We start from the raw sequence: 27,325 nt of genomic DNA on the forward strand, positions 1-27,325 counted from the left end.
TGTGGTGTATAATGTAAGATCTAAGCATTGTATAATGTGAGGTCAGAAATCTCCGGGTGAGAGCACAATTTGTGTGTTGGTGGAGGAACCCTGTTTTATGCCTTATGAAGGTAAAGTGGTGAAAGAGTAAAGCAACCTCAAGATATATGGGACTTTATATATTCACTACTGTGCACATGATTCTTTTGTCAAGTTGTGTATATTTATGATTTTTTAGTCTGATTATCAGAACTGTAAGAGGTTAGTAATGGATAGAAGCTGCACTAATTTGCTTGCTTTAGTGCGGGGTGCTGCATAATGGGGGAAAAAAATAGAAAACCTGTTTGTATCATTTCAATGCATTCTCTGGTCACCGCACTCCTCACTGCCCCTATACCACATACACCTGTTGTTCTTATTATACAGGATTTATATAGTGCCAACAGTTTGCTCAGCGCTTTACAATATAACGGGAGACAATACAGTTCAATACAAGAGGGATAGGAGGGCCCTGCTCCTTGGAGCTTACAATCTAAGAGGGAGGGGCTAGTGGTACAGCGTGTTTAGCATGCAGGTTGGTTTAAACAAGCCCTTATGTCTTCACAACAAAGGAACCCATTTTGTTGCTCCTGTGATGTGTTCCGACGAAAGTAAATGGATCAAAGTTGATATTAGTCACACGCTATTATAAACTGTATCCCTTCTGATTCATGCAGACTATGTCTAAACTTTATCCTAATACTGGATTTCAAAGGTTTTGGGTGTGGGCTTTCTTTCTAACCATACCTAAATAGCGCTTTGCTATTTTTTTTTTTTTACTTTTTATGCACATTCTCTGGTTTGTTCATTGATTGCCCAACAACCTGGAAATGTTTCTAAATACGGATGACTATTAAAACAGTTCCTGTTCACCCAGTGGCTGTACGGATAGTCTGTGACTGGTAATAACTGCTCCTCCATACACTTGACGTCACAGGAAATAAACACTTCTCAAAACTGTGTGAGCAAGTGAATCATTTCCCTGCACTCTCCTGTCTGCTATTGGCCTTTCACCTAATTGTGGTAATGTTGCTTTAAACATTTTTCCCTTACGTTCTTCGCATGTGGACAGGCCCCCTTCCCTTATAAGTCTGTTCATTTCTCCGTCAGGCTCAGACTTTGTAGCTTCAGCTCGGTGAGTAGACTTTATTTACATTTTGCTGCACGCTTCAGAAAACCGAAGAATTTTGTGGTGTGATTATTGGTCATCAGTAGTTACTCCTGGATGAGGAGTAGTAAAGCTAACTTTTATATCTGAGAATCAGGCAGGACTTTGTTCTGAAATGTGTGCAAGTTGCTGGAAGCAGTCTGATTTTTATTGCTACATTTGAACAAATTCCTGTTGGGAAGACTCTCGTATATTACGGTCAACAAAAATATCACTGTAACCTATAGCTCCTTCTATGTTGCCTTGACTACGGTTCGCCTAATAGCAAACCCTCAGAAAAAAATCTGCGCTTTCAACACCGACCTGCTATTTTCTGGATCCTCTCACAGGGACAGCTATATCTAGTCACCAACCTGCTCTACTTTTGGTAAATCTGTTGTCTTCCTCTCTCAGGAAAGTGAAACCTCATTGCATAACTGACCTTGCCATTTTTTTGGTGTGGGGGTTTTTTTTTTTTTTTTATATAGCTTTTTAATTTACTCACTATAAAGTATTTTTGCGGAATATAAACACTAATGTGATTTAAAGAAAACTCGGTTTACAACACAAGCATGCATTCTGTAGGCTCTGGTCTCTTCATATAGTCTGCAATTTTTTTTTTAATTTTTTTTTTTATCTGAGATGGTCCAAGAGCTAATTGATATTGTTGTCAACAGTAAAGAATATAATTGCCCAGTGTGTGGTTAGAATACAATTTAACCAACTTGGATATATTCTGTTTTATATGCATCAAATCTATGTAGGCATGTGAGGCATACTGACTTTTGTAGTTCAACACAGCCGGTGAGCTGCTGCATATTTCAGCCTGATGTAGACAGGCTCAGACTGAGGCCAAAAATGTACAGAATAAATAACAAAATTGTACAGAAATATGTCTGGAACTGTTCAAAATTTTTTTTTTCTTTTTTTTTTTTCTTTCCACTAATCCCCAAACTGCAATTACTGTAGAAAGAAAAGGAAATATGGGTAGACTGCTGTGTTCTTTTTAAAATGCTAGCACTGTCCACAATTAACATATGCAAACAATAGACACTTTGAGGACTTAGAATTTTCTGGGAGCTCAGTTCTGATCTGCATCTTGGATATATAATCAACTATGGGAAAAACTGTATACCTTTTTTTTGTTTTCATATTAGGAGACTAACTTTCACTGACAGTCAAGGCTCACTGGTTTCTGACTTGTTTTAGGTTTTGCATTATTGTATATTATTGTGTGTACAAAATATAGTATAGTGTGTGTGTGTGTGTGTGTGTGTGTGTGTGTGTGTGTGTGTGTGTATAAAATATAATATAGTGTGTATATAAAATATAATAGTGTGTGTGTATATTACAAGTTATTGACATGTTAACCACTTCCAGCCCAGGCCACTTCTAACATTTCTCTCCTATGTAAAAATCCTTATTTGTTTGCTAGAAAATTACTCAGAACTCCCTAACATTAAACATATTTAGTCACTAAAGAATAAAATGGTAGGTGTTGGTTTTTTTTTTTTTTTTTTAAATTTACACAATTTAATGACTTTTAATGCAAAATAACACTATCTATAACACAATTTTTTTTGTAAAAGTGCTAGGTCTAGTGCTAGAATTTATTGCTCTTGCTATAACATTTGTTCATGGCAATACCTCGCGTATGGTACGAACACTGTTTACATATGCGGGCATGATCTGCCTATGCCCCCTATGTGTGAACACGGGGGAGGGGGGCTTACATTTTTTTTTTTTTATCTTGTTGCTGTGCTTTTTAATGTGTGGAGTGGTTTTTTTTTTTTTTTTTTTTCCTTCACTTTTTTTTTTATTCCTATCACAAGAAATATAAACTTCCCTTGTGATAGAAATCAGGCATGACAGGTCTTCTTTACGGAGACATCTGGGGTTAATAAGACCCCAGATATCGCCTCTACCCTGCAAACCTTGGGGGGGGGGGGGGGATCCCATTGATCTCTGCTTTCCAGAAAAAAATGCTTCTGGGCTCCCAGGACCATAGATATGGCCTGGGACCTTCAGGTCCATGGCCAGCTCCTTGTTAACCTGGTGTCACCGCCGTATTGATACTGGGTTCCCCGATCACACTGGAGAGGCATGGAAAGGGGATATGTCCCCTCCCGCTGCCTGTAAAGGTAATCAAACAGCTAATCAGCCGCTAGGATGGCTTTTACAAAACAGAGAATCGCTGGCTGAAAAAAGATACTGGGATAATGCCTGTAAGCAGCATCCTGGTATAGCAGATGAGATCCAAGGACATTTACCAATCGGGAAGTGGTTAAAAAAACCTTATGACACTTGCTTTGAACAAGATACGCTGATGCCTGGTGTCTACATAAGCTTACCACATTACCTACGTAAGCATAAGCAAGACTACTTGCACAACTAGAGTGTTCAAATTTCTATGTGTAGCTGGCGCATGAAAGACCTATTCTCATACCATATTGGGTTTTATACACCATAAAATTCAATAAAAAGAGGTATAGTAGTTTCTGTTCAAACAAAAAAAAAACAAACAACCTACACCTTTTAAACACATGGTAAAACTTGGAGGATAAAGTGTTTGTAAAGGCTCGAGGTTGTTTTACTATCACACATTCTATGCCTGAAGGTAAAAAGCCTTATCTGTGCAGCATTCTCCCAGCCCCCTCTCAATCCAGCGATGTGCACTGAAGTCAAAATTTGATGCCCTAAAAATTTCATAAGGCAAACGTGTGTGTTTGTGTTGTTTCACTTTATCTGTATTTCAGACCTCATGTCTTTTATCTGCACAATCCAGTGCACTCTGTTTTGTGCTTTTAAATATGAAATACAAACACCTTTTTCATAACGTTAAAGAATAAAACTGAATTTACAAAAAATCAAGTTGTCTGAGGCATATTACCCAGGAGAAACGGAAAACCTGGCCATCCAAGCCACTGCTTAGGACACTTACTGGGTAGCGGGCATCAGGAGAGCTATGAGCAGGGATGGTGTCATCTACAGTGAGCCCAATCAGAATCTTGTTGTGATTTAGCAGTCCTCAGAGTATGGTGGGAGGGGTCCAGGCTGGAACCCTGGATAAGCAGAGTACCTCCTTTGACATGATTCAAGGCTCATGCCCAATTTTCTTCATAACTTTGATTTCTCTCCTGATGCTTTGTACCCCAGATTCTCCTTTTTTAGCTATACCCCAAATTTGCCTTGCACCAAGTCTCAAAGGTAGTCTTTTGGAAATAATGGGAGCTTCTGTTGCAGTCTTATTTTGCTGCTATGGTGTATATTCCCCCTCTGAACCACCAAGTAGTGAAAAAAGGCTCAGGATGACACCCCTCTTGAGAATGCAAATATGACTGGTTCCACTTGATCCAAGTTAAAATACTTCTTGAGGAAAAGGGTAGGAAGCTAGAAGGCTTGGACAGCTGTTGTGTGGCTTTTTATTGTGGTGTTTTTTTTTTTTTTTTCTTGAAATGCAGTTGCTATAGTTTTTATGGCACTATATGGATAGCATTTTCCCTTTTTGGTAATGCTGTATTGAACCTATTGGGTGCACTTTTGGAACGTTTTTTTTAGAACTTGACCTTGCACAGAGGAAAACATAACATGAGGAAGCGTAGAGAATATGTTGGCTCGCAATTGAATCATCTGTGTTTAGATTTCATTGTACAGGTCCTTGGCCCTTACCTAACCTTGGGGTATTCAGAGCTTTCATTCTGACCAGTGTCTTTTTCCGATAGGCCCCTGTCAAGGATAGACAGATCATACTAGTGCATCCTTGATAGGGCTATCCTAGTTTGTGGTCTGTTTAAAACATAAGGCTACCCATAGACGTATGATGATTTTACAAAATGTGCAACATCAAATTAAACCTCTAAAGGAAATTATAGCTGCAAAAAAAGTTCTCTCAATTCAGCCATATAAACAGATTGTGGATCATTCATATGCCTGAAGGCTTTCCCTAATGGTCCCTTGACAGAGTTGGGATGAGGGGGAGCTCTGCTCCTCCCAAAACATCTTCCTCTCTAGCTCCCTCATCACCACCTCCTCCCACGCTTGCCTCCAGGACTTCTCCTGAGCCTCTCCCATCCTCTGGAACTCCCTACCACAGTATGGCTGATCAGCCCCCACCCTGTCTGCCTTTAGGCGATCTTTGCAAACTTCCTTATTCAGGGAAGCCTACCCCACCTCCATCTAAGAACTGTACTTGAATCACCTCCACCAGATCATCCCCCGCAGCTATCTCCTCCCCCTTCTTTTAGATTGTAAGCTCCACAAGCAGGGCCCTCCTGTTCCTTCTGTACTGAAATATTGTAATTGTACTGTCTCCCTTATATTGTAAAGCGCTGTGCAAACTGTTAGCGCTATATAAATCCTGTATAATAATCAATACAACAAGTTCAATTCTTATCCAATCAGTAATCCCCTTGCACTACTGACTTGTTGGAAAAATATAGTGTATGTAAATCCAATCACAAAAATTTCATACAAACCTTAAATATGTTGGTGTAATTCCAAAAATCATTTTCTGTATTTATAAGCCTAACTCAAGGTTTAATTTAACTTTAGTTTGTTTGGACCAATCGTTTCCAAACCATTGCCTTCACTTTTACATGTGCCTGCTATCAGCGCTGTTTAAACTGTAGCATGAGCTGCATACAATATACAGAACTGTGCTGGCAGCAGTACAGGGACTTCTCGTTCCTGGAACAAAGAACACTCAGTGTATTTTATGAATGAATACTAGGCTGCCTCTAATTGGCTGAGGTGGGTTGACAACGTCAGTCTCCACTTCCGCTAATCAGAGGAAGTCTTTAGGGAATGGAACTGGAAGTACCTGTACTGCCTGAACACAGCACTGTATTCTGTATGTAGCTGATGCTACATACAGTTTATACAGTACTGACGCACATGTATTGCTGAAGGGAAATGGTTTGATTTGTACCCGTTTGGGCCAAATGACCTATTTAAAGTTAAATGAAACCTGGAGTTAGGCTTTAAGCCTGCAAGTTGTATTGAAATATCTGGTGAACCTTCAATGAAGGTCTTTACAGGCCCCTCCTGTTGTAGGGTCAAAATGTTTTGTCCCTGTCTCATAATTGAGCTCTTGTGTTGTCGCCCTATCACGTGGGATTCTGGTGGACCATTGAAGCAAATCACCGAAGTGCATGCATGTAGACATTTCAAGTGTATATGAAGTCCAAATAAAATGGCGTTTTAACTGCTCTCCTGTTTGGCAGATTTACTCTTGCTTTTTGTCCTGGTGACTATGGTTTTATCAGGTAAGATGTGAGGAAACATCTGACAGGGATGCAGACAAAAACAAAAAAATTGAACATTCCCCTCTCATTGTTTGGCAAAATGTCAGCAGTACAGGAGGTAAGGGTAAATCTCTCTAATGGATGCTTGGGTAGCAAGCTCATAGGAGCTCTAACCCTTCCCCAGTCCATCCAGACAAGGAAGAAAGTTTTTTTTTTTTTTTTTTTTTTTTTTTTTTTTTTTTTTTTTGCGTGTCACATTTTTATGTAATAGAAAAGCAGGTACTGTAAATCTGCACTGATTTTTTTTTAAAAAAAGCAAATTAAGTAGTTTTGATAAAAAAAAAAAAACAAAACTTGGCAATTGTAAGATGCACAGAGCTATAGCAAATTAAATGCCATTCAGTAAGACTCAGTTCACACTGCTGCGACCCCATTGTCCTGCAACTTGCTTGGTACTTTCATGAGCAATTAGTCTATGGGACTCTTAGGCTACGTTCACACTAGCGTTGTGTGCAGGCGGCAGAGAGGCGTTTGGGAAGCGTTTTTACCGCTTCCCAAACGCCTCGGACAATTCTGCACATTGCAGCACATGGTGCTGTTCTAACGGGAGCGTTAGCATTGCGTCGCTGCAAAACGGACGCCTCTGGTCGAGTCAGGAGGCGTTGAAGCCTCCTATTCTAGTCTATGGTGCTGCTCCGCAAACGCCCGGCGTGTGCGGTTGCGTCGCGTTTGCGGAGCGGTAACACCATTTAAACTTCATTATAGGCGTTTGTGGTGCGTTTTTAACGCTCGGCAAATGCCTAGCAACGTCCGTTAAACCGCGCATGCGGCGTTTGTGGAGTGTTAAATGCTCCGCAAACACCGAACCAACGCTTGCAAAACGCTATAGGGGCGTTTGGCAAGCGTTGGTAAAACAGTCAAGTGTGAACGAGCCCTTAAGTTGCATCAGACTAGTGTAGGAGCCTTTTTAAAAGTGATTGCTAGGTGAGTCACATTGATTGGAATGGCTGCCATTGAAATGAACGTGTTTTTCATTTGTCATGTATTCCCATTTGTCCAGACCTAATAAGCAATCCGATGTTTAGGTAATCGTTTATCCTTTGCATTTAATCAAGCTGTTTTATATTTTTGCAGTTTAAAGTACACAAATGCAAGCACTTCAACCTCCCTTAGCGGTTTTCTGCCCATGTTTGGGTGGGAGTGGAGGGCCTTATTGCCTGTTGTGCACATTTTACACACGGGAAGGGCTCATTGCAAATAAACGAAAGGGAACATTAATTGGACCATTTTTTGTCACTGGTGTGCTTTACATTTTTAAAAGGGGATACAATGCATAAATTATTAAAAGCTTTTTTTATATCCAGGATCTTTAGGTTATAGCCCTGACAGATATACTATAGGTTGTGGGACTCACCCCTTATAAACCTGAAAATGTCCGGTGGGAACCACATGGGCAAAAAAGACAACTATGTATGAGACCGTGCAAGAGTTTATTTTCTCTTCTAATGAGCTGCGCTGTCACACTGCAGCGATAATAGAGGTCTATGCACTACAGCCAGGGAGTTAAATATTACCTGATAGTGTTATTTACTTTTGATATCAAATATTTGTAAAGATAACATTGTCGGGACTGACTGACCTGACATTGTAAATACTAAACATTCATTCAATAAAGTGATTTGTGTTTACTTTTATAGATGTCTGTGGGTATGTTGTGTGACTTTTCATACAGTTCTAATGTCTGTGGTTTTTTTTTTTTTTTTTTTTTCTTTTCCCCCTTTTAAACTACAGAATCTGTTGCAATCTGAAGATTTTGTACTGACAGTTCAGTAAGTATATTACTTTATTCTATATCTGAGCTATCACTTTCATAATTTGATCATAGTGCCACGCATGTGAACGTAAACATTGTGAAATGCGCTGTTTCTATTTTCCAACTATAATGCGGTATAAGACTCCTCTTCTATTTCTGTAAGGCAGTCTTTCTCAACCAGTGTTGGGTGTAACCCAAGGGTTCCTCCAAATGTTGCTTCAGGGGTTCCTTGAGGAGAGAACAGAGGCAAATTGATCTACATACACTGACCACCAATGTATAGGGCACTACATATTGTAATGTTTGTTTCTGGTCATTTTTTATTTGCTTACAGCAAAATGGCACCCATACACACACTTCCCTGGCATATGGTAAGCTCCTCTTGGTACCTGACGTCTGCTTGGTCTCCCACTCATGGGAGAGCCCCCACTAATGTTTTGCCCAGTAGATCTCATTTCATGATTATTACTGCGTAGAATTGTCAAAGATTTGGACGGTACATTCTCTTCTTGATTTCTATTTAAACAGCAACCTACTGATTACACTAATGAACTGTAAACTGTAGTATACATTTTTTTTTTTTTGTGGGGGTTTCTTGTGACCTGAGGGCTGTTTCCAAGGATTACACCATGGTAACAGTTTGAGAAAGACTGCTGTAGTGTTTGTCATCTGTTTTAAAGAAGTTTGACATCTTTATAGGATAAAAGACAAACAGCTGAAATAATAATGGGGTTTCTTACATTACAACAGGTTTTTCTTGCTGTGCTTTGGGATTTCGTCCTATAGCAGTGTTGTGAAATGACCATGTATCTAGGTGTTTTTTTACAAACTGTTTGCAAAGTTCAGTAATCTATGGTGGCTGATCACTGATCATATTACTGTACACTGTTGTACTAGTTCTAAACTGCTGCTGGGTATGGGTCACTGCACTTTGCACTGCCTTTGTTCTATGAGTTGCCTTTTCATACAATGCTCTATGCAGCATAGGCATTTATCTTTTTAAAAACCAAATAACACTAAAAAAGCTCTTAACAGAACAATGCACTATGAACGCCAGAATAAAGGAAAACGAAACATGTCCTGTCGGGATAAAAATTATCAGTGTTGCAATTTCTAGCTTGTTTTAAAGAAGCAGCCATCAGGCTGGTCATCCCTAGTCTTACTTCACTACATAATTCATTAACCCCATCCTATCCAATCCTGGCATCCCTTTTAATATTCTGTATGCCCAGGGGAAGGGAATGATTGGCAATCATATGACCACTATAAATGGCTGTTACATGTTTCGGGAGCTGTTCCTGCTGGCTATCTGTTAGCAGGACCACCGAGAGCTGTCTTTGACAGCTCGGTCTCTGTGCTGAGAGCATGCAGTGAGTACACTCTCAGCATAGAAACATGGGCCACTTGGGGACTCATGTGGGTGTTAAAGCCAACCCCTTTGCAGCTGCACATGTATTTACTCAGGCACTAGGTTAAGCAATAGCAAGCATGAAAGTAGGGATTCCAGATTTCACTGACTTCATTTTGTTCCAGGGCAGGGTCTCTGTAAGAATGGGTGAAATTGAGGGTGTTTGATTATAAAGCCTGCTTTTTAAAAAATAAGTCATCAATACCCATAATTAACTCATGATTGCCTTTAATATCCACTTGTGTGCAATCTATAATACTAATATTTTTGTTTTTTCGTGGATGTTGGCAAGGTGAATTGTCAGCTTATTTCTGACCCTCTTAGCTCCTTATGCAGCCAAGAACAGAGAGCTGGAGAAGGTGAAATAGCAGTACACTTAACTTCCCAGTGAAAAACTGTGCAGGGGGGTTGTGTCAGGACAAGTCTGATCATTGGAGGAGAGCACAGTAAGTTCCCAGCATAGCTAGAGAACTGACCAGACAAGTCTGATCATTGGAGGAGAGCACATGGAGTTCCCAGCATAGCTAGAGAACTGACCAGTCTGGTCAGTTTTTTAATAGGAAAGCAGAGGGAGTGGCAGGAACACCAAGGATTCATACAAAGAGAGAAGGATCATTTTTCAGACAAGTGCATGGTACAGCAGGCACATATGAGGAATGTTAAATCTTGGGTTTACATACTACTTTAGTGTTTTTTGTAAGTAGAAGAATATTTATCAGTTGGTACATGGGCTGCATGTTTGTTTCTTCAGCTATCACAGACAGTTGCAGCAAACTAGGTTGTTTTGCAGTTATTCCATGTAGCTGTATCCCATATAGACAGTCGTGCATTTGTAGTAATTATGAGACTGATATTTGAAGATATGAAACCCCATGTAGTAGAGTGTTTGTTTATATTCCGAGGTATGGCTTGCATTTAACAGGCTTAGTTCAGATGTAATGCATGGTCACTATGGGTGTTGAGCTTCTACTAATCCACTAGCTATCCTTTGCTGACTGACCTCTGTCCTAACTGGGTGGGATTCCAGCCCTTCGTGTGCTTTTGGTGGTGTTGTGTTTTTTAGCTTTTGTGTGTGTTTTTTTTTTTAATTTTTTTTAAAGTTTCTTTTTTAATTTATGTATTGGGATGACTAGCATAACCAGACCATAATGTTGTTGTGTTTTTTTTTCTTGTTGCAACACACATTATTTGCTACCTACCAGGAGTGTATCTGTATGCCTTGAACTTTTTGTTTGTGCCTCATTAGTTAATCTGTGGGGTTTTTTTTTGTTCCATGTGGTGGTGGGAAAACCAAATCCTCTTTTTTTTTTTTTCTTTTTTTTCTTTTTTTTCTTTTTTTTATAACCAGTGTGGTGCATTTAATTCTTAGATATAGTATAATGTAGTCTTTATGAAAACGTCTATGCAGAGGACCTATAAGAGGTACAAATGTGAGAGCCCTCCATATGATCCAACTGACTTTGGGGCTTTAAGGTCAGTCAATGTTTGATTCGGACTTCCTCTGGTTCTGACTCACAAATAGTTGATCCAATGGATTGATGTATTTGGCATACTCATCGTTTTGTATTGAGAATACTGAACTCCGACTACACAGTTTTCAGCTAATGAGGTTCTTATACATTGTTAATCATAGCTTTTGATTTACATTGTGAGCAAGAAGTCATTCTGAAAGTTGGATGGTTGCTCAGTGAACAATGAAGTCTGTTTCGACCCCATGGCTCACTTTGTCCCTTTTTATCCCATTAGCGAAGCCTGCTTATATACGTGTAGATTTCTGTAAAATGTATCACCACTTTCTGTGGTCAAAAGTACTGGAGATTTGTCCAGACGTGGGAGTGAATCACAAGTAAACATCTGCAAGGAAGAGACAGGACATATTTACACACTATGGGGAAAAACTACATCTGCTATCCAGTGTGGGATTAGTTCACATGCATGCACAGGAGTGGCCTATTAACCCTGTCAATACAGGAGCAAAGCAACTGTAGGCAGACCTTACCTTGGTTTGTTCATGTACCAAAAGTATGAGGAAGGCTTCTAACAACTTCCATTGTATATTACTACCTTTACTAAGGGAAATGCATGTTAACCGCAGAGCGTTTTTTTTTAACTGAGATTTTAACAATTTTTTTCATGATACATTTTTTGTTAGGAATAGATTCTAACCCCTGTGTGCAAAAACACTTGAAGGCATCTGTGTAAGGATTGTCTGCAAAGGGAGGTTGTTTTAGATCTTTTGTACAGATAATTGCCCAGTGATTAGAGCACAACCTTTAAGGCATAAGCTGGCTGTACACCATTAAGCCAGCCATAGATGGAGCAAGTTTTCTTTCCTGCAGATATGGATCCATTGAGTTCTCCCGGCTGGGGGCGGGGGTGCAGTTGCAACCAGGAGAACACCGGTATTACTGCTAGCGATTATAATAGCCGCTAGCAATAATCGCATGTAAAATCCGACAGGCTGGTTGTACCCAAATGAATCGATCAACTTGGCTACATTCAGCCTGCCCGTACGTGGTTGAAATCTCAGCTGGTCCCTGCTAAAATAAACATTTTGTACAAATGTTCAGTACATTCGACTAGACAAATTTCACTTGCTTTTAACATTAGCTTTTGTAGTACATTGACTTTAACCTGAATGGAAAACCACATTCACTGTTCTAAAATCATTTGAGAAGAATGTTTTTTATTCTGCTACTTTATTTTTACTTTGTTACTGGGGTCAAAGTGACCTTTGTTTTTGACCACAATGAAGAGAAAATTCAGAGAGAATGTTCTTAAAATGAAAATGTTCTAACAAAATTCCACTAGTTTATACATAGATCTAAACTGGCTAGGTCAGAGGATGAGATTGTTGACTGTACACTTTATTGGCCTTGTTGAGTTTAAGGTCAAAGATCTGTTTTTCTAGCTGAATTAGTCACCATGGATGACCAAATGGAAACGAGATATGCTTCACCTGTATATGGGTTACTTAAGGCACCACATTGGTTAAACTTGAGTTTTAAATTTCTGCATTTAAGTTGGAATTTAGAATAAATATTTGGCAATTTTGTCAATATTTGTCCCTTCTCTGAAAGTCTGGCTTCATCTTCTTTACCTCCTCCCACTATTTACAGGAGCTTCTAAAGAAACAAATGGGAAGTGGGACAGCACCATCAAGTGTAAATATGGGCAAAGCATTGCTGCAGAGACAGCTGCTGCTAGTTTTATAGGAGCATATCCTGGTTATGTTGGCATCCCTCACCTCTTCTGTTTATATGTTTTAATGGACACCGAGGTTTCACTTGCTGGTTTACTAACTTCTTCCCTCTTCTTTTCTGCTTTCTGGCTGGCTGCAGAGTCTCACAATCCTTGGCTTCCAAAGGTTAACAGTAGTCTTACTGTTCATGCACAGTGATACGTAATGCTTTTGTTCTTGTACTGTTGCCTTGGGTAACAACTGCTGCCCCTGCTTTACACGGCTGCCTTAAGAGCCCAAAGAATATTCTTTTGAGAAAAGCACAGCGCCAGTACTTTAATACCCTCACCATGAAGCTTAAAGCAGAAGTGTACACCTTTGTCTTGCTGCCTGTCTACCTGTTAATGTTTGTGTACAGCACTCTTACATTTCTACCATGGTATTTTCTCACCAACGCAAAGAAGAGAAAGGCTATGGCGAAAAGGATAAAAGCTAAACCTGTCTCGGATGTACCCGGAAGCCCTTATCGGGCTGTCAGCCACTTTGATTCACTGGCCACCATAGACATTCCAGGAGCAGACACTCTAGACAAACTTTTTCAACATGCTGCGGCCAAGTTTGGCACGAAAGACTGTCTGGGCACACGAGAGCTGCTGAGTGAGGAAAACGAGAAGCAACCAAATGGCAAAGTCTTCAAGAAGGTAGTTCTCCTTAACTGTGGTTTTTTTTTTTTTTTTTCTTAAATGTCCTAATTATGTGGTGGCCCCAAAATGTCAACAGCACTAATTGCAACATAAGAAAATACTGTATGTTATCTGTCTCTTGAAGATACAAGTGACAATTTATTTTGTGTATGTACAATAAATCCGGCATCTGGAATTTGCTTCTAAACAAGATCACAATGAGCGTTTTGCCTACTGTATAGGTATTCAGAACGTGTCAAAAACTGTCTTCCCATCAACAAGAGGTCTTTTTTAAAAAAAAAAAGTCTATATGGTCTTGCCTTTTGTATTCAGTTTTTAAGTTTTCACGATCACAACATTTTGATTTTGCATTGCACCACTTTATCACTTTTCAGCCTTAAATACAAAAATCATTGTTGTGACAGATTACTTATACACTATTGTGCAAAAGTTTTTAGGCAGGTGTGAAAAAATATGCTTTAAATTAAGAATGCTTTCAGAAATAGAAGTGTTAATTGTTTATCAAGTAAATGAACAGAAAAGAAATCCAAACAATCAATATTTGATGTGACTACCTTTTGCCTCAAAACCGCATCAATTCTTCTAGGTACACTTGCACACAGTTTTTGAAAGAACTAGTCAGGTAGGTTTTTTTCAAACATCTTGGTGAACTAACCACAGATCTGTGGACATAGGCTGCCTCAGATCTTTGTCTCCTTGTAATCCAAGACAGACTCTGTGGGGGCCAAACCATCATTTCCAGCACTTGTTCTTTACGCTGAAGATGGTTCTTAATGACATTGGCTGTATGTTTGGGGTCGTTGTCCTGCTGCAGAAAAAATTTGGGGCCAACCACATGCCTCCCTGATGATATGGCATAATGGATAAGTTTCTGCCTTTATTTCTCAGCATTGAGGACATCATTGATCTTCAACTCCATTTGCAGAAATCGGCCCCAAACTTTCAATGAACTTCCACCATGCTTCACTGTTGCCTGCAGACACTCCTTATCGCTGCAATTCTTTCATGAAGACCACTTTTGGCCAAGTTTTTTCTCTTTGTGCTTGTTCAAAAGAGCTTGACAGCACATCTTGAAACCCCAGTCTGTTTTGAAATCTTTACCTGGGAGAGAACTTGCTGACACAGTATAACTACCTTGTGTCTTGTTGCTGTGCTCAGTCTTGCCATGGTGTATGACCTGTGAAATGAAACTGTCTTCTACAGCTTCGCCTTAGTAGCAGAGTTTGGCTGTTCCTCACCCAGTTTTAAGCCTCCTAAACAGCTGTTTTAAGTAATTACTATATTTCAACCTACATATGAAATTGATAGTTATTGGCACCTGCTTGGTATAATTGGTTATTCATATACCTGACTCTAATCCTACCAAATCCCTGACTTTGTGCAAGTGTAAGTATTGATGCTGTTTTGAGGCCAAAGGGTAGTCACACCAAATATTTGATTTAGATTTTTCTTCTGTTCGCTCACTTTTCATTTTGTAAATTGATAAATTATTTAAAATATATATTTTTGAATGCATTCTTATTGTGCATCATTTATTCACACCTGCCTAAAACCTTTGTACAGTACTTTATATTAGTGCTTTTAATATGGTGCATTTATGATAAACCGTGCAATCTTTAACACCATAATTTTGTTTTACAGCTTATTTTAGGGGAATATAAATGGTTAAATTATGAAGAAGTGAATACCCGAGTCAGCCATTTTGGAAGTGGATTGGCTGCGCTGGGCCTGAAGCCACGAAGCACGGTTGCCATTTTCTGTGAAACTAGAGCCGAATGGATGATAACTGCTCAAGCATGCTTTAGATATAATTTCCCATGTAAGTAGCACACCGCACATGATTTGTGTAACACAGCTAAAACTCAGGTACAAGCAAATCTCTAATAAAGGAAAGAGCACTATACAGAGTTCAATAGCCCAGTTTGGATGCAGAAATTTTTAATGGTACTGGATAATATACCAATGGATGCAGCTTACTGCTGAGATGTAGTTGAGACTGTTTTTCTTGATTGGGTCAGTTACGTGGGTGCCAGAATATGCTGCAGATGCAAAGCTGAACCCCAGGCTTACCTTCATTCCTACGCAGTTGTATAGGCACTTTTCCAGTACTGAAATTGCTTACTCTGGTTTCATTGCACACTGTGAGTTTCTCACAGCATGCATTAGAAGCTACTGCAAGTCTGGTAGAACCTGCTACATTTCTTGGTAGGAAGACATCCCAAATTATCTAAGCCATTCCTCCCAGCCTGATTGTCCTTGCCCTGCATCTGTTTATCATTTTGATTTCAGTTCTTTCAATTCTCACATGTGGACGTTGCCTAGAGCAGGCTGCCTAGGAATGCACACTTTTTTTCCCATCCTCAAACGTTTGATATTTGCATAGCTTCTTTCAAGAGCCAGCCCACTTCTTTGCATCAAGAGTGCTGACGATGCCGCTGGTCCCTTCCACACAACCATAGTCTCCCTGCTTTGCATAGAGAAGCACAAAGACCTAGTGATGGTATCACTGGGCCTAAAATAAGGTATATAAAGAAAATGGAAAGGTTCTATTGACAAATGTCATTAGCACAACGATGGGGGATGGGAGGAACCAAAGAAGGCAAAATTTATAAGCAGGTTTAACTTCAGCTTTTTTTTTTTCCTTCTTTAATATGCTGTAATAAGCTACTATAGTTATGCTGGCGCTATGGCCACAGATCTCTGTAGACACACCTTTGTATGAAAGTAATGTGATATTGTTGTGTAGTGAAGTACTTACATCAGTCTTTTAATACAAAAAGCAGTAAGAATCGCATCACGTTGAATCTCAGTTCTGTTAAGGAATCTACTGAATCCTTGAGTTGAAGACCGCCTACCACCTTGGTATTTCAGTGTTTCAACCAGAATACATGAATGTAATACTCCTAAGCTAGATTCTGAAACACCACTGCAGGCTCCCCTGACACATCAAAAAGAAATGGCGATTCTGAGAAGGAGCAAAGGAAGTCTAATCTTTCTACTGCCCAAGTGAGACTTTTGGATCCGAGTGCAGTTCAGGTGCAGCAGTGGGTTACAGAACTTGCACTAAGGCCTGGTTCACACCAATCCGATTTGCAATGCTCTTTGCATCTCTGTGTATTTTGCCTCATTTTGTGTGTATTTTTTTTGTTAAAAGGTAAGTTTGTTGCTGGGCAGAATAAAAATGCAAAATGTGGCAAAAAACATACTACATGCGTTTCAGCAGCGTCTCCATTGAACTCTATAGTAGCAAAAATGCTGCTTTATGCATTTAAAAAAAGTCTCTGACCCTTCCCAAAAACGTAGCTGCTCAAAAAAAAAAAAGCAGAGATGTGCACGTGTCCTATAGGAAACCATGTTAAATGGACTGTAGTGTTTCTGCAAAAAGCACTAAAAAAAAGCTTTGACGCATTGGTGTGAACCAGGCCTAAGGAAAACAGAGAATAAACTTCCTGATTTTAGTACATTTGTAGTGTTAACTCGATTTAGCATTACTAATGCTTGGATTGGTTTCTCCTATTGCCTGGAATTGCTCTTAAATTATTTTGTGGAGAGTCTAATGAAGCTAGTTTGGCCATCTGCAGATCTATCTATTTCCACAGTGTCACCTAGCAACATAAGGCATACTGACCCTCCTGATTTTTAGTTAATGTCATCAGATGGCAGGAATGCATTGAATAATAATCTGAGAAATTTGCTGAAGAATCCATATTCATTGCTTGTGGTTTGCCTAGCTTATTTTCTTTTCTTTTAGAGGAACTAACATTTCCACAAAGTTCCGCTTTCTTTTGAAGTGAAGATATCCGTGTAGACTTTCTGCAGAATACAAATTAATTTCCCTTTTTATTGGGCTATGCATTATTAAATTTTGCAAGTAGAGGATAAGGCAATTTGTACTGTTTGCCCATTCTATGGTTGTGAATCAGACTGAGCAACTTATAAAAGAAGACCCATGGAAAAATCCTTTAAAAGATTGTTGTACTTTAAGCTGGCCATAAATAGATGGAAAGTCATCCAGTTCAACAAGGATTGAATTTTGAACCATAATTGAACATGCTTGTTCAAGAGGAGTCAAATTTGGTGATTAACTCCCTTCAAGCGGGACTGTTTGAAAATTTTGTATTCGATCAGTTTGTGCAGCCAGTCGGCTGCAGCAGTGATCAGTGTAGTCTGACAGCAGAGAAGTCCTGTTGTCAAATACAATAGCTCAGCATCCTCTAAGGAGGATTCCTTGATCCACCTGAAATGTGTAGATGGCAAAATAATTTTGTGGCCAGCTTAAGCCATCACTAATACCCAGCCCTCCTAAGCTAAATTGCTTACAGACCGTCCAATGCAATTCTCTTCAGGGTGGTCTTGAATTGTGTTGTACACCAAAGATCTCCCTTCTGGCTGTACGGCCCCATTCATATCAATAGGGATTTGCAGGGGCAATACTGAAGAGTTTTGTCACAAACTGTAAACACTAGAGGAGGCTGTGGCTCTGCAATGGAGGGAAGTAAGCAGCTGAACCACTTCATGTTTCATTATATGTTACACTATGGCACCTTTTATTGTCTCACTGCAGACATTTACCAAAAAGGTGCTGCTTGCAATGTCAAACAAAACAATAGTTTCTATGTGTGTGATATAACTCTATAGCGCAACAAATGTTCCAATAGAAGAATCTTAAATTCTTTGAAAGAAAATGTGATCTGTGCAATCTGAGAACAGTTGAATATTCACTAAAACATAATCTTCCTTGCTTTTCTGCAACATTTTGGGATATTTAGATTGTTTAAAGGTGTTTTTACTTTCAGTGGAAAATTACTAATTGAATATGGATAAGGCGTGGTGCATAAATACATGGGCAACAATTGAAATAAAACAAGTCTAATGTGTCTAGTGGCTGATAATGTGCAAAAACATGTGCCCATTGATGTCGGTGTACATGAAGATTCTGAATCTTGTAGAACAACAAAATCAGTGGAAAGCTTAGTTGAGACGTAACAATAAAAACATGACTGATAACCTAACCTTTTCCCACTGTGTCCAAAACAAAAACAAAATGGATGGAGTTGAAGGTAGACTTTAAGTAGCTGAGGAATGGAGTATAGAGATCTGCTTCATCTGGTAGACTACCCAGAGCATTTAATTTCTGCCTCTGGGTACCTGTCTAACCCTTACTCCATTATGTCCTGTAATTTCATCATTAGCCTAAACTTGTGTACTGGAAAGAATTGGAAGGTTGTTTGTGAAATGTTATACTTCAGAAACCTTTTCAAAATTGCGTTTTACTTTTAAGTTTAATGCCAATTCTGTCCAGAACTGCTTCCATTTTGTGTGCTTGTTGACAACTGGAATGACTTACTGGCTTCTCTTAGCTCTGGGTGGTGAGAGAAACCTCAAGTTGTTGTCTCTTTGATTTGGCACATGGTGGTGCCTGTATCCCTGATGGATTCTGTGTGTTAAATAATTAGTGGAGTACTGCTGTGAGTGAAGTAATGGCTTTATTATGATCCTGCAGCTTGGATCTCTTAACCTCTGTCTACAAGGAAAACTGAATTCTGAGTCTAAAACCCTATTCACATTTGTAAGCTCAGTTGCCTTAAGCTCAAAAAAGTACATTCTAGATCAAAAGATGCAGCGCTATAGAACCAGAACGTTATAATAAAACGAAAGAATCAAATCAATAAATCAATATTAGATAACTGAACAAAAGCAACAGTTCATAGAATAAGGTGACTTTAGTGCTCTCCTCTATTTCGTATCCTCCTGATGATCAGGCGTTGTGCAAAATAGTGCTGAAGAAGTGCACACTCACCAGAACGCACAGGTAAATGAGCGTTTATCAATATAGATTCCCCTTAGAATCATCGGCTGGACAGGATGTGGTGGTATGACAGCCTCCTTCCAGAGCTCCTAGATATTCCTGTGTGGTCCCTTGATAGGTGACCTGCGGACTTCTCCTTAAAGCTTGTATGCGTTTCTTACCCAGCAGAGAGATGAGTGACTAAAATGGATACTCCCCAAGGGAGTCAAAACAAAACGTATCCATAGTGTAGTAGGTCATTTAAAAGAATTTATTAAAACGACAGAGATCCGTGTACACAGCAGTGTATAAACAATGTGGACTGACCGTCCAATGGTAAAGATGGCCGCCGGAGCTCCACGATGCTCCGGCGGCGTGACGTCACGGCGTTCCTGGCTCCTCCTACGCGTTTCGTGCACACGCACGTCGTCTGGGGGGATTTGCCACTCTACATGAACTTTATTTAAGCGTATTTTGTGGTTTTTAGTCCTGTACACTTCAATGGGAGTACCTGCAATATGCACTTTTTCATGCTTGAACTCCTCTTCTATAGAACTGTTCTCTTCTCTTGCCCAGCCTAGGAAGCAAATAGCTGAAGCTTAATACACATGTAAAAAATCCTTATAAAAAGCTTTAAAATCACCAGGAATGCATTCTAAAGCTGGCTATACACTAATAGAATTTCTTAGAAAATCAAACAAAATGTTCTAACAAGTAATTCCCAAATAGTGAGGCCAAATAGTCGTTTTTTTTTTGTTTTTTTTGTTTTTTTAATTTTTTTTTTTTTTTGTGGGGGTGGGTTCATCACCATGATGAGGAAATTCAAAGGAGCAGGATGGAATTTTTTTTTTTTCCATGGAATCTCCAACAGTGTTGCTTTTGTTCAGGTAATTACAGTAATTTCAAAACCATGTTAAAAAGTAAAAATTTGAAGTACTTTTTGAGCTGCATTTGTCCAGTCATTGAGTGTACAAAAGCATTTTCTTTGAAAACCTACTAGTGTATGGCCAGCTTTACACTCTTCTCAATGTCAATTCTATGAATGCAGGCTAAATTTGGTTTGGTAGATTGCAAGAAAGTATTCAACTTGACTTTGTTTTACTTTTTCATTTTTAGTGGTTACATTGTATGCTACACTTGGCGAAGATGCAGTGACCTATGGCCTCAATGAATCAGGAGCCACACATCTCATTACTAGTGCTGAGCTACTGGAGACAAAGCTAAAGGTGTGTATTAACATCCTGTATGATGTTAGGTCTTTGCCCTCATCACCTTACCATTTTCACTGAACTTTTTTTTTTTTTTTTTTTCCTTGTTCTGTTGCTAGTGTGTGCTGTCAGAAGTCAACCATATTAAACACATAATCTATGTGGGCAAGAGAAATTTAGAACTATCTGAGTATCCAGCAGGCCTGCAGATCCATAATATGGAGGCGGTAGAAGAGCTGGGTGCCAAACCTGAGAACTGTGAGTTTTTTACATTTTGTCATTTATAGAAGCAGAATGCAGACCATTAGCTCAAATACTTGCCTTCCTACAGTGGTCTACAGCCTTTCCAGCAAAAACATCCTCTTAGTTCACATGCATGCCATGGTCCCATTCGTTCCTGTTAAGCTGTATTCTGTTGGACTCCTAGAAGCAGAGTATGACTTACCAATTGTAATGCATAAGGGTGTGGTACACATTAAAAGGAAGAGCCAGTGGTGACATTTTGCACTGGAAAAGCTGTGCATGCTGGGCTGTGCTGAACAGAGAAGATCACTGAATTGAGATGATAAACATTTGAGCGGGGATGAGGGGAACTGATTAAACAACAAATGTACAGTTGTCAGGTTCACAGGATTGAGTCTCTGAAATTGTACATTAAAATGCTATAATAAAGACAATTTTTTCCTCCATGATGAAAATTGGAAAATTAGAACACTTATAATGAAATTGCCATGTAAATAGAAATATTTCAAAACCGTCCCCTTTGTTTTAGTTGCCCTTAGGTCACTTAAGGTATGAATATTAAACAATCCCTGCATACATAATGTACTATTTAAGTAGGTTTAGCTCCTTGTAATTAGGAATGGCCTAACTAGGAGCATTTTGTCGAAAGATTTTTTTTTTTGTAAAAAATAATGCACCTATTTGCAAAAATAAAGTGCATTTATTTTCATTTTTGAGCCTGCAAAGCATTGCACCAGCAGTCAGTGGATCATGGGTGCAATACTTTGACTCCTGCAGACTCTTCCTCCAGCCTATGACAGTGTGGGTTTTTTTTTTCCTCCAAAACTTCCTGTGGATGAATTACAGGGCAGTGCAGGCAGTCACAATAATTTCAAATGACAGGAGCCAGTGAGAAAAGAACCCTGCAGTGTTGTAAGAGAAAGGAGGGAGGGAGCTGCTATGTACATTAATCATGTTTTCATGTTACACCCTAAATGTGGCTGTAAGATGAAGAGTAGTCAAACAGGTGGAGACAACTCTTAATATGTATACAGGTGCATCTCAATAAATTAGAATATCATTAAAAAGTTAATTTAAGTAATTCAATTAAAAACTTGACACTCCTATATAGTTTCATTACACACAGAGTGATGCATTTCTTTCTTTTAATTTTGATTATGGCTTACAGTTAGTGAAAATTCCAAAACTCAAAATCCAGTAACTCAGAGGGTGTCAATGACTGTCTTCTGGACAACTGTCAAATCGGCAGTCTTCCCCATGATTTTGTAACTTAGACAGAGATCATTTAATGGCTCAGGAAACCTTTACGGGTGTTTGAGTTGATTAGCTGATTTAGAGTGTGACACCATAAGTCTGCAATATTGAATTTTTCACAATATTCTAATTTTCTGAGAACTGAATTTTTGGTTTTCACTAGCTGTAAGCCATAATCATCAAAATTAAAAGAGAGAAATGCTTGAAATGTCACTGTGTGTAATGAATCTATACAATGTTTCACTTTTTGAATTGAATTACTGAAATAACTTTTTGATGATGATCTTCTAATTTGAGATGTACCTGTGTATACCATGCACTACATGGATGAGGCAGTACCTGTGTGTGGGTGAACTTGGTAAACATGACAAAATGTATATTAGTTTTTTTCAGCAGGGCTAGAGCATTGTTTATGTAGTGAGAAAATCGGGCAATGGAGATTCTACTACTATGGATGTAGCCTTGCCATTTAAAACTGAACCCAATCATGAGAGGATCTGAACACCTAAAATAAATTTCAGTCATAGATGGTCTTCTGAGCAGTCCCATCCACTGTGTGGACTGGAAGGACTTGAGGACTAGTACTTTCCTTAGTCTTTAGTTCTCTTTGCTTCTTCTTTGTTTCAGATGTCTTGCCCTAGATTTAATGTTCCCACTGCTACTTTTGAGTTCAAGAAAAAAAACATTAAGAAAATCGATTAGAGGGGAGGGTGACACCTCCTCATAGTACCCATTGCAGATGGGCAAACCTCCCTCATCCTTGGATTGCAAAAAATATAAATATATTTAATTCTGTTTTTCTAATTTTATTCTGTTTTTGATAGACTAATGCTTTAACTTACTAATGATAAAAGCTTTTTCAGAAAGCATTCTCTGACCTGTACTTGTGTGGCCTTTCTTTGCAAAAGCAGCGGAATAAAAGAAAATTTAAGAAAATTAAGTGTCTGAAAGTTCTGCTGGGCTATTGTACCATACACACTGTAAGATTTTCAGACATTGTGATACATGTTTGTGAGAATGATGGAAGCCATCAATTTTTTGCATCAAATGTCTGTTGCTCTGTAATGATCCAGATGCCAAATGTTGTTCCAAATAATGGACATACCAAGTACATCGACATACATGTGTGCATGCTTATAAGATACTCTACTTTATTCTCGTAAATAGTCTGAGATAGCCTTACCAATATGTGACCATCTCTAGCCGTTTACATCTTCTGTGCGTCTTAATTCTAAATATTGGTAGACTGCACATCTGACAGTTAAGACACTAAGTATTCTTCCAACAATTTAGATGTTAGTGGTATGTATAGTCTTCCTAGCAGTTGACTGGCATTTTTTGATCCACAGTGGACAAGCCTCCATGCAGACCTCTTCCTACAGACCTTGCTGTTGTCATGTATACAAGTGGCTCCACTGGCAAACCCAAAGGAGTAATGATGATTCATAACAACCTAATAGCTGGCATGGCTGGACAGTGTGAACGGATACCTGGCCTTGGGTAAATATTTGCCTCTGACAGTATGGTTTTATATTTTACTCCTTAGACTTTGTACACGTGTTTTTTACTTTTTTGGGGGTTTTTTGTTTGTTTTTTTTTTCAATCAGCAGATTGCACAGCAAAACTTTCAGCAAGCTCCAAGCAGCTTTCTTGAAGCTTTTAAGTAACCCTGTTTAGGTTAAGCACAGTAATGAGTGTTGGGTATCACGTTATAGGTGAAACTTTTTTTCATTTTTGATCAAGTAAGGGAGGGTCATAACTCATGTCAGTTTAATTTTTTTGGCATCGGAGTCTCGTTGAGGAGAATTCTTTTACTTTCTGTCCCACAGCCAAAACCGGAAGCAAGAGAAAATCTCTGCAAATTAAGGAAATCTATAGACCTTTTTTTTTTTTTTTTTTTTTTTTTTTTTTTTAACCACTGATCTATATGCAGCCTTTGTTTTCAATGTGCCTGCACACACAGGTGTGTAAACATGCTGCATGTAGATGAGTAAAAAAAAACAAAAAAAAAAACAGTATTTTGCGTCCATATGCGTGCAATTACACGTGTGTAGTATGTTAATTTTGAAGGGGTTAAAATACCATTCTGATAGCTAGAATTTATTTTACTCGTGTACGCACAGATGCACGCAAAAAACGCATGAGATTTTGGGCAGGTATACTGATGTTCAAACATCAGTAACACGTGCGAGTACCGTAAAAGGAAAGAACAAAATGGATCTTCATAACAAATACTCATTGGGTTTTTTGTTTTGTTAGGCCAAAAGACACCTACATTGGATACTTGCCGTTGGCACATGTTCTAGAGATGACTGCGGAGATATCCTGTGTAACCTATGGATGCAGGATTGGCTATTCCTCTCCACTAACGCTGTCAGACCAGGTAAGCATGCACTGCTGTTCTGGTTAATAACGTAGATGACACTCAGGACCAATAACGATAAAATGAACATGTACTTTCTGAAAGTGTTAACATATGAGATTTGAATTTTATATAATGTTATGAAGCTTTTCCCATTATAAGCTACTTCAGGTTAAAGGTGGATAAAAAAAGAATAATAGTTATGGAATTAGATGGTGTGCTAAAAAATGTCAGCATTTAGCAGTATGGCACTTGTGAGACCTACAGTGTAAGATATATGTCAGTGTTAACTGCAAATCTGCAATAGCTCTTATGTTTGTGTCTGAAGAGGTACACTTTATTTCTTGTCTTGATTTATGGATCTTCTATATATCTGCAATGGGTATGTATTTTTACTTGGATTGTGTGTCTTAATTCAAAATGAATTTGTCCTTTGACACATGAGAGGATAAGTTCATCCAAAAGTGATATTTTACTACCTAGTGGAGCCTGGCCCCTCACTTTTTGGTATGTCTTTGATAATCCTATGACCACATCTCCCTGCTGTAATTCTGAGTTTGTTCCTGTCCATCTAGGATTTTGGCTGTTCTTCCCATCTGTGCCTTCTCTAGCACCTTCTATTGCATTCTCAATATAAAATTTTCAGGAAGGGTTAATATATTAAAATCCTCAAATTTACACACACACAAAAACTGTCAGGTGGTAAAATGACTGTGCCAGTAGTGAACCCGTCCTGGATTTCAGGACTCTGAACAGCTGATAAAGCATACATCATGCTAATCTGAGCAGCCTAGATAATGCCTCTAATCAATTTTCTGACAGGTTTAGTCTTGTCCTTCTTTTTTTTATTTTATTTTTTACACTGATTTTCAGAATTGGTTACATGTTGTTGCTCCAACTTAGTCTGCTCTGAATTAGAACATTAGGGAAAGGCAGGTTGGGTGGATAAGGAAATTACTAGAGAACTTTGCTGTAATGTTCTTCACTGAGTGTGCAGTGAACGTGTTCCTTTTTAATTATTCCACGTGTTTCATTTGGGAAGTAATTGTGCAGGGTGTTTGCTGATCTCTTATGAATTAATTGTCTCTGCTTCCTGTCAAGCAGGATAAGAGTCTGACACTTAAATCATTTCTTTTCTACTTAAATCACAGCCTGGCTAAAGGGCAAGAGATAATTTTAATGTGAAAGAGCAAATATTTCAGAAAATGTACTAGGTGGCCTTTCAACCGTTGTTAAATGTTGCACATCCTAAGGGGTCCCTATCTGGGTGAGGAAGATCAACTTATCAGGAATCAAAATGTAAAGGACATGGCTACCATAGGCACTGAAGTCATTCTACCGCCTGTGCATTAAGACTTCTTTAAATTATGTCTCTTATTCATGCAATGCATTTCTATGATTTAAGGTGTGCTGCATTAAAGCAGCCTATTTAATTTTGAATGGGCTGGCAGCGCACCTTAAAGTATAGAAAATCATATTGGCATACTGCAGCACATAAATACATGCATTTGTGGTACACTGCAGTGTAGGTGTGATGGGGCGTCTATTCAAAAGGATGCATGCATTTCACTGTGCATTGAATTATTGCAGCAAATGTAATGGGCCCCTTATTCTATACATTGGGGGGTCTCCAAACTTTCTAAGCAAAGGGCCAGTTTACTGCCCTTCAAGCTTTAGGGGGGTCTGACTGTAGCTGGCGGGCGTGGAAAATGTCTTGGCATCAGTGCCCCATAACTGGTTTTAATGGGAGAAATAGTGGCCAATTGAGCACTATTCTCACTGATATCAAAAATTTAGCACTATTCTCACTGATATTAACAATTGTTGATATGAATGAGAAGAATTGTGCCCCATTGATGGTGTCAGTAGAAATAGTGCTCCATCATTGGTGTCAGTGGAATAGTGCCCGAAGGGACAGATTAAAGCAAGAAAAGGGCCACATCTGGCCCCAAGACCACTGCTATAGATCAATGCAAGCATCTGTGTAGATGCAGAAAGCAGGTTGTTTGCATACTGCTTTGATATTAAGTTTCCAAGCTGCTGTGATTTCATTTTGTGTACACATCTTAATATATTATTCTACAAGATTTCTCTAGCGCTTTATGTGGGAAAAGGTTGGCTAAACTTTCTTGAACTTTTACAATGCACGGTTTGTCTTAAAGTGCATAATTGTTCTCCTACACTGACCCAGACTTTGGCATGTCTCTCTGAATCAAGGCACAAAGCCAGATTTACACAGCAGAAACTGTTTATTCATTTGACTAGTCTTCTGGATATGGAGTCTCTACTGTGCCGCAAATAATTCTAGTGATCCACACACAGCTCTAAGCTAGACACAGAATTACTGGATGCTCTGGGACTGAGGAGGAGACTAAAAACCTTTAGAAATTGTCCTTGTACCACCACATTATGTATCTAGAAGTGGTAATCAAACAAGAATACAGGGAAAGACTAAGTGCCTGTTCACACTAAACCACAGTGGTGTATGTGCAGGTAGTTCTTTCTTCCGGCTGTAGTATACTGCTGGTGGAGGTGGTGTGATGCGTATTTAGTGAATCGTACAGTTCCCTTTTTTTGGTTTTTTTTCAACTCTATTGGAAGTGCAGAATGTGACACTTCATGTCACTGCATAGCATCGTGGTGTGTTGTGTTGTATAGTAATGTGCGATTCCCGTCCTGCATGCTGGGAAAAAAAAAAAAATCCTTGTATGCACTTTATGGCCGTTCATTTCACCACACCTCTGGGGTGTGTTGCAGTGTGAACAGCAACATGAATACAAATACACTATTCCCAAAGCACGTGTTGGCTGTGCATGTACGTAGATGGATGCTGCAGAGACCACTGACTGGAAACAAGACTTTCAAGGCGAATATGTCACCAGCACACTACGGATGTCCAAAAAGGGTCCAAAGCTTCATTCAGCGATCACATCATCACTTAAGCAATGTTTCAGAG

At 39.0% G+C, this 27,325-nt stretch overlaps 1 protein-coding gene across 6 annotated transcripts in view; it reads left to right on the plus strand.

The window, feature by feature from the left end:
• ACSL4 (acyl-CoA synthetase long chain family member 4) overlaps positions 1-27,325 on the plus strand; it is a 72,156-nt gene that overhangs the window by 26,672 nt on the left and 18,159 nt on the right. Inside the window, exons 1-8 of one of the 6 annotated variants that reach the window (XM_089678272.1) lie at positions 1,006-1,153; positions 8,200-8,237; positions 12,971-13,511; positions 15,156-15,333; positions 20,419-20,528; positions 20,630-20,768; positions 23,357-23,507; positions 24,267-24,390. In XM_089678272.1, the coding sequence (XP_089534398.1) occupies positions 13,161-13,511; positions 15,156-15,333; positions 20,419-20,528; positions 20,630-20,768; positions 23,357-23,507; positions 24,267-24,390 (1,053 nt within the window). In that variant the 5' untranslated portion in view covers positions 1,006-1,153; positions 8,200-8,237; positions 12,971-13,160. Of the gene's footprint in view, positions 1-1,005; positions 1,154-8,199; positions 8,238-12,970; positions 13,512-15,155; positions 15,334-20,418; positions 20,529-20,629; positions 20,769-23,356; positions 23,508-24,266; positions 24,391-27,325 lie in introns of those variants that run through there. The other 5 variants (XM_089678277.1, XM_089678275.1, XM_089678271.1 and 2 more) reach the window with 5 other exon arrangements.

The sequence above is a fragment of the Staurois parvus genome, unplaced genomic scaffold, assembly GCF_062004578.1.
Source record: "Staurois parvus isolate SC_StPar_1 unplaced genomic scaffold, SC_StPar_1.0 ptg000202l, whole genome shotgun sequence".
Classification (NCBI taxonomy): domain Eukaryota; kingdom Metazoa; phylum Chordata; class Amphibia; order Anura; family Ranidae; genus Staurois; species Staurois parvus.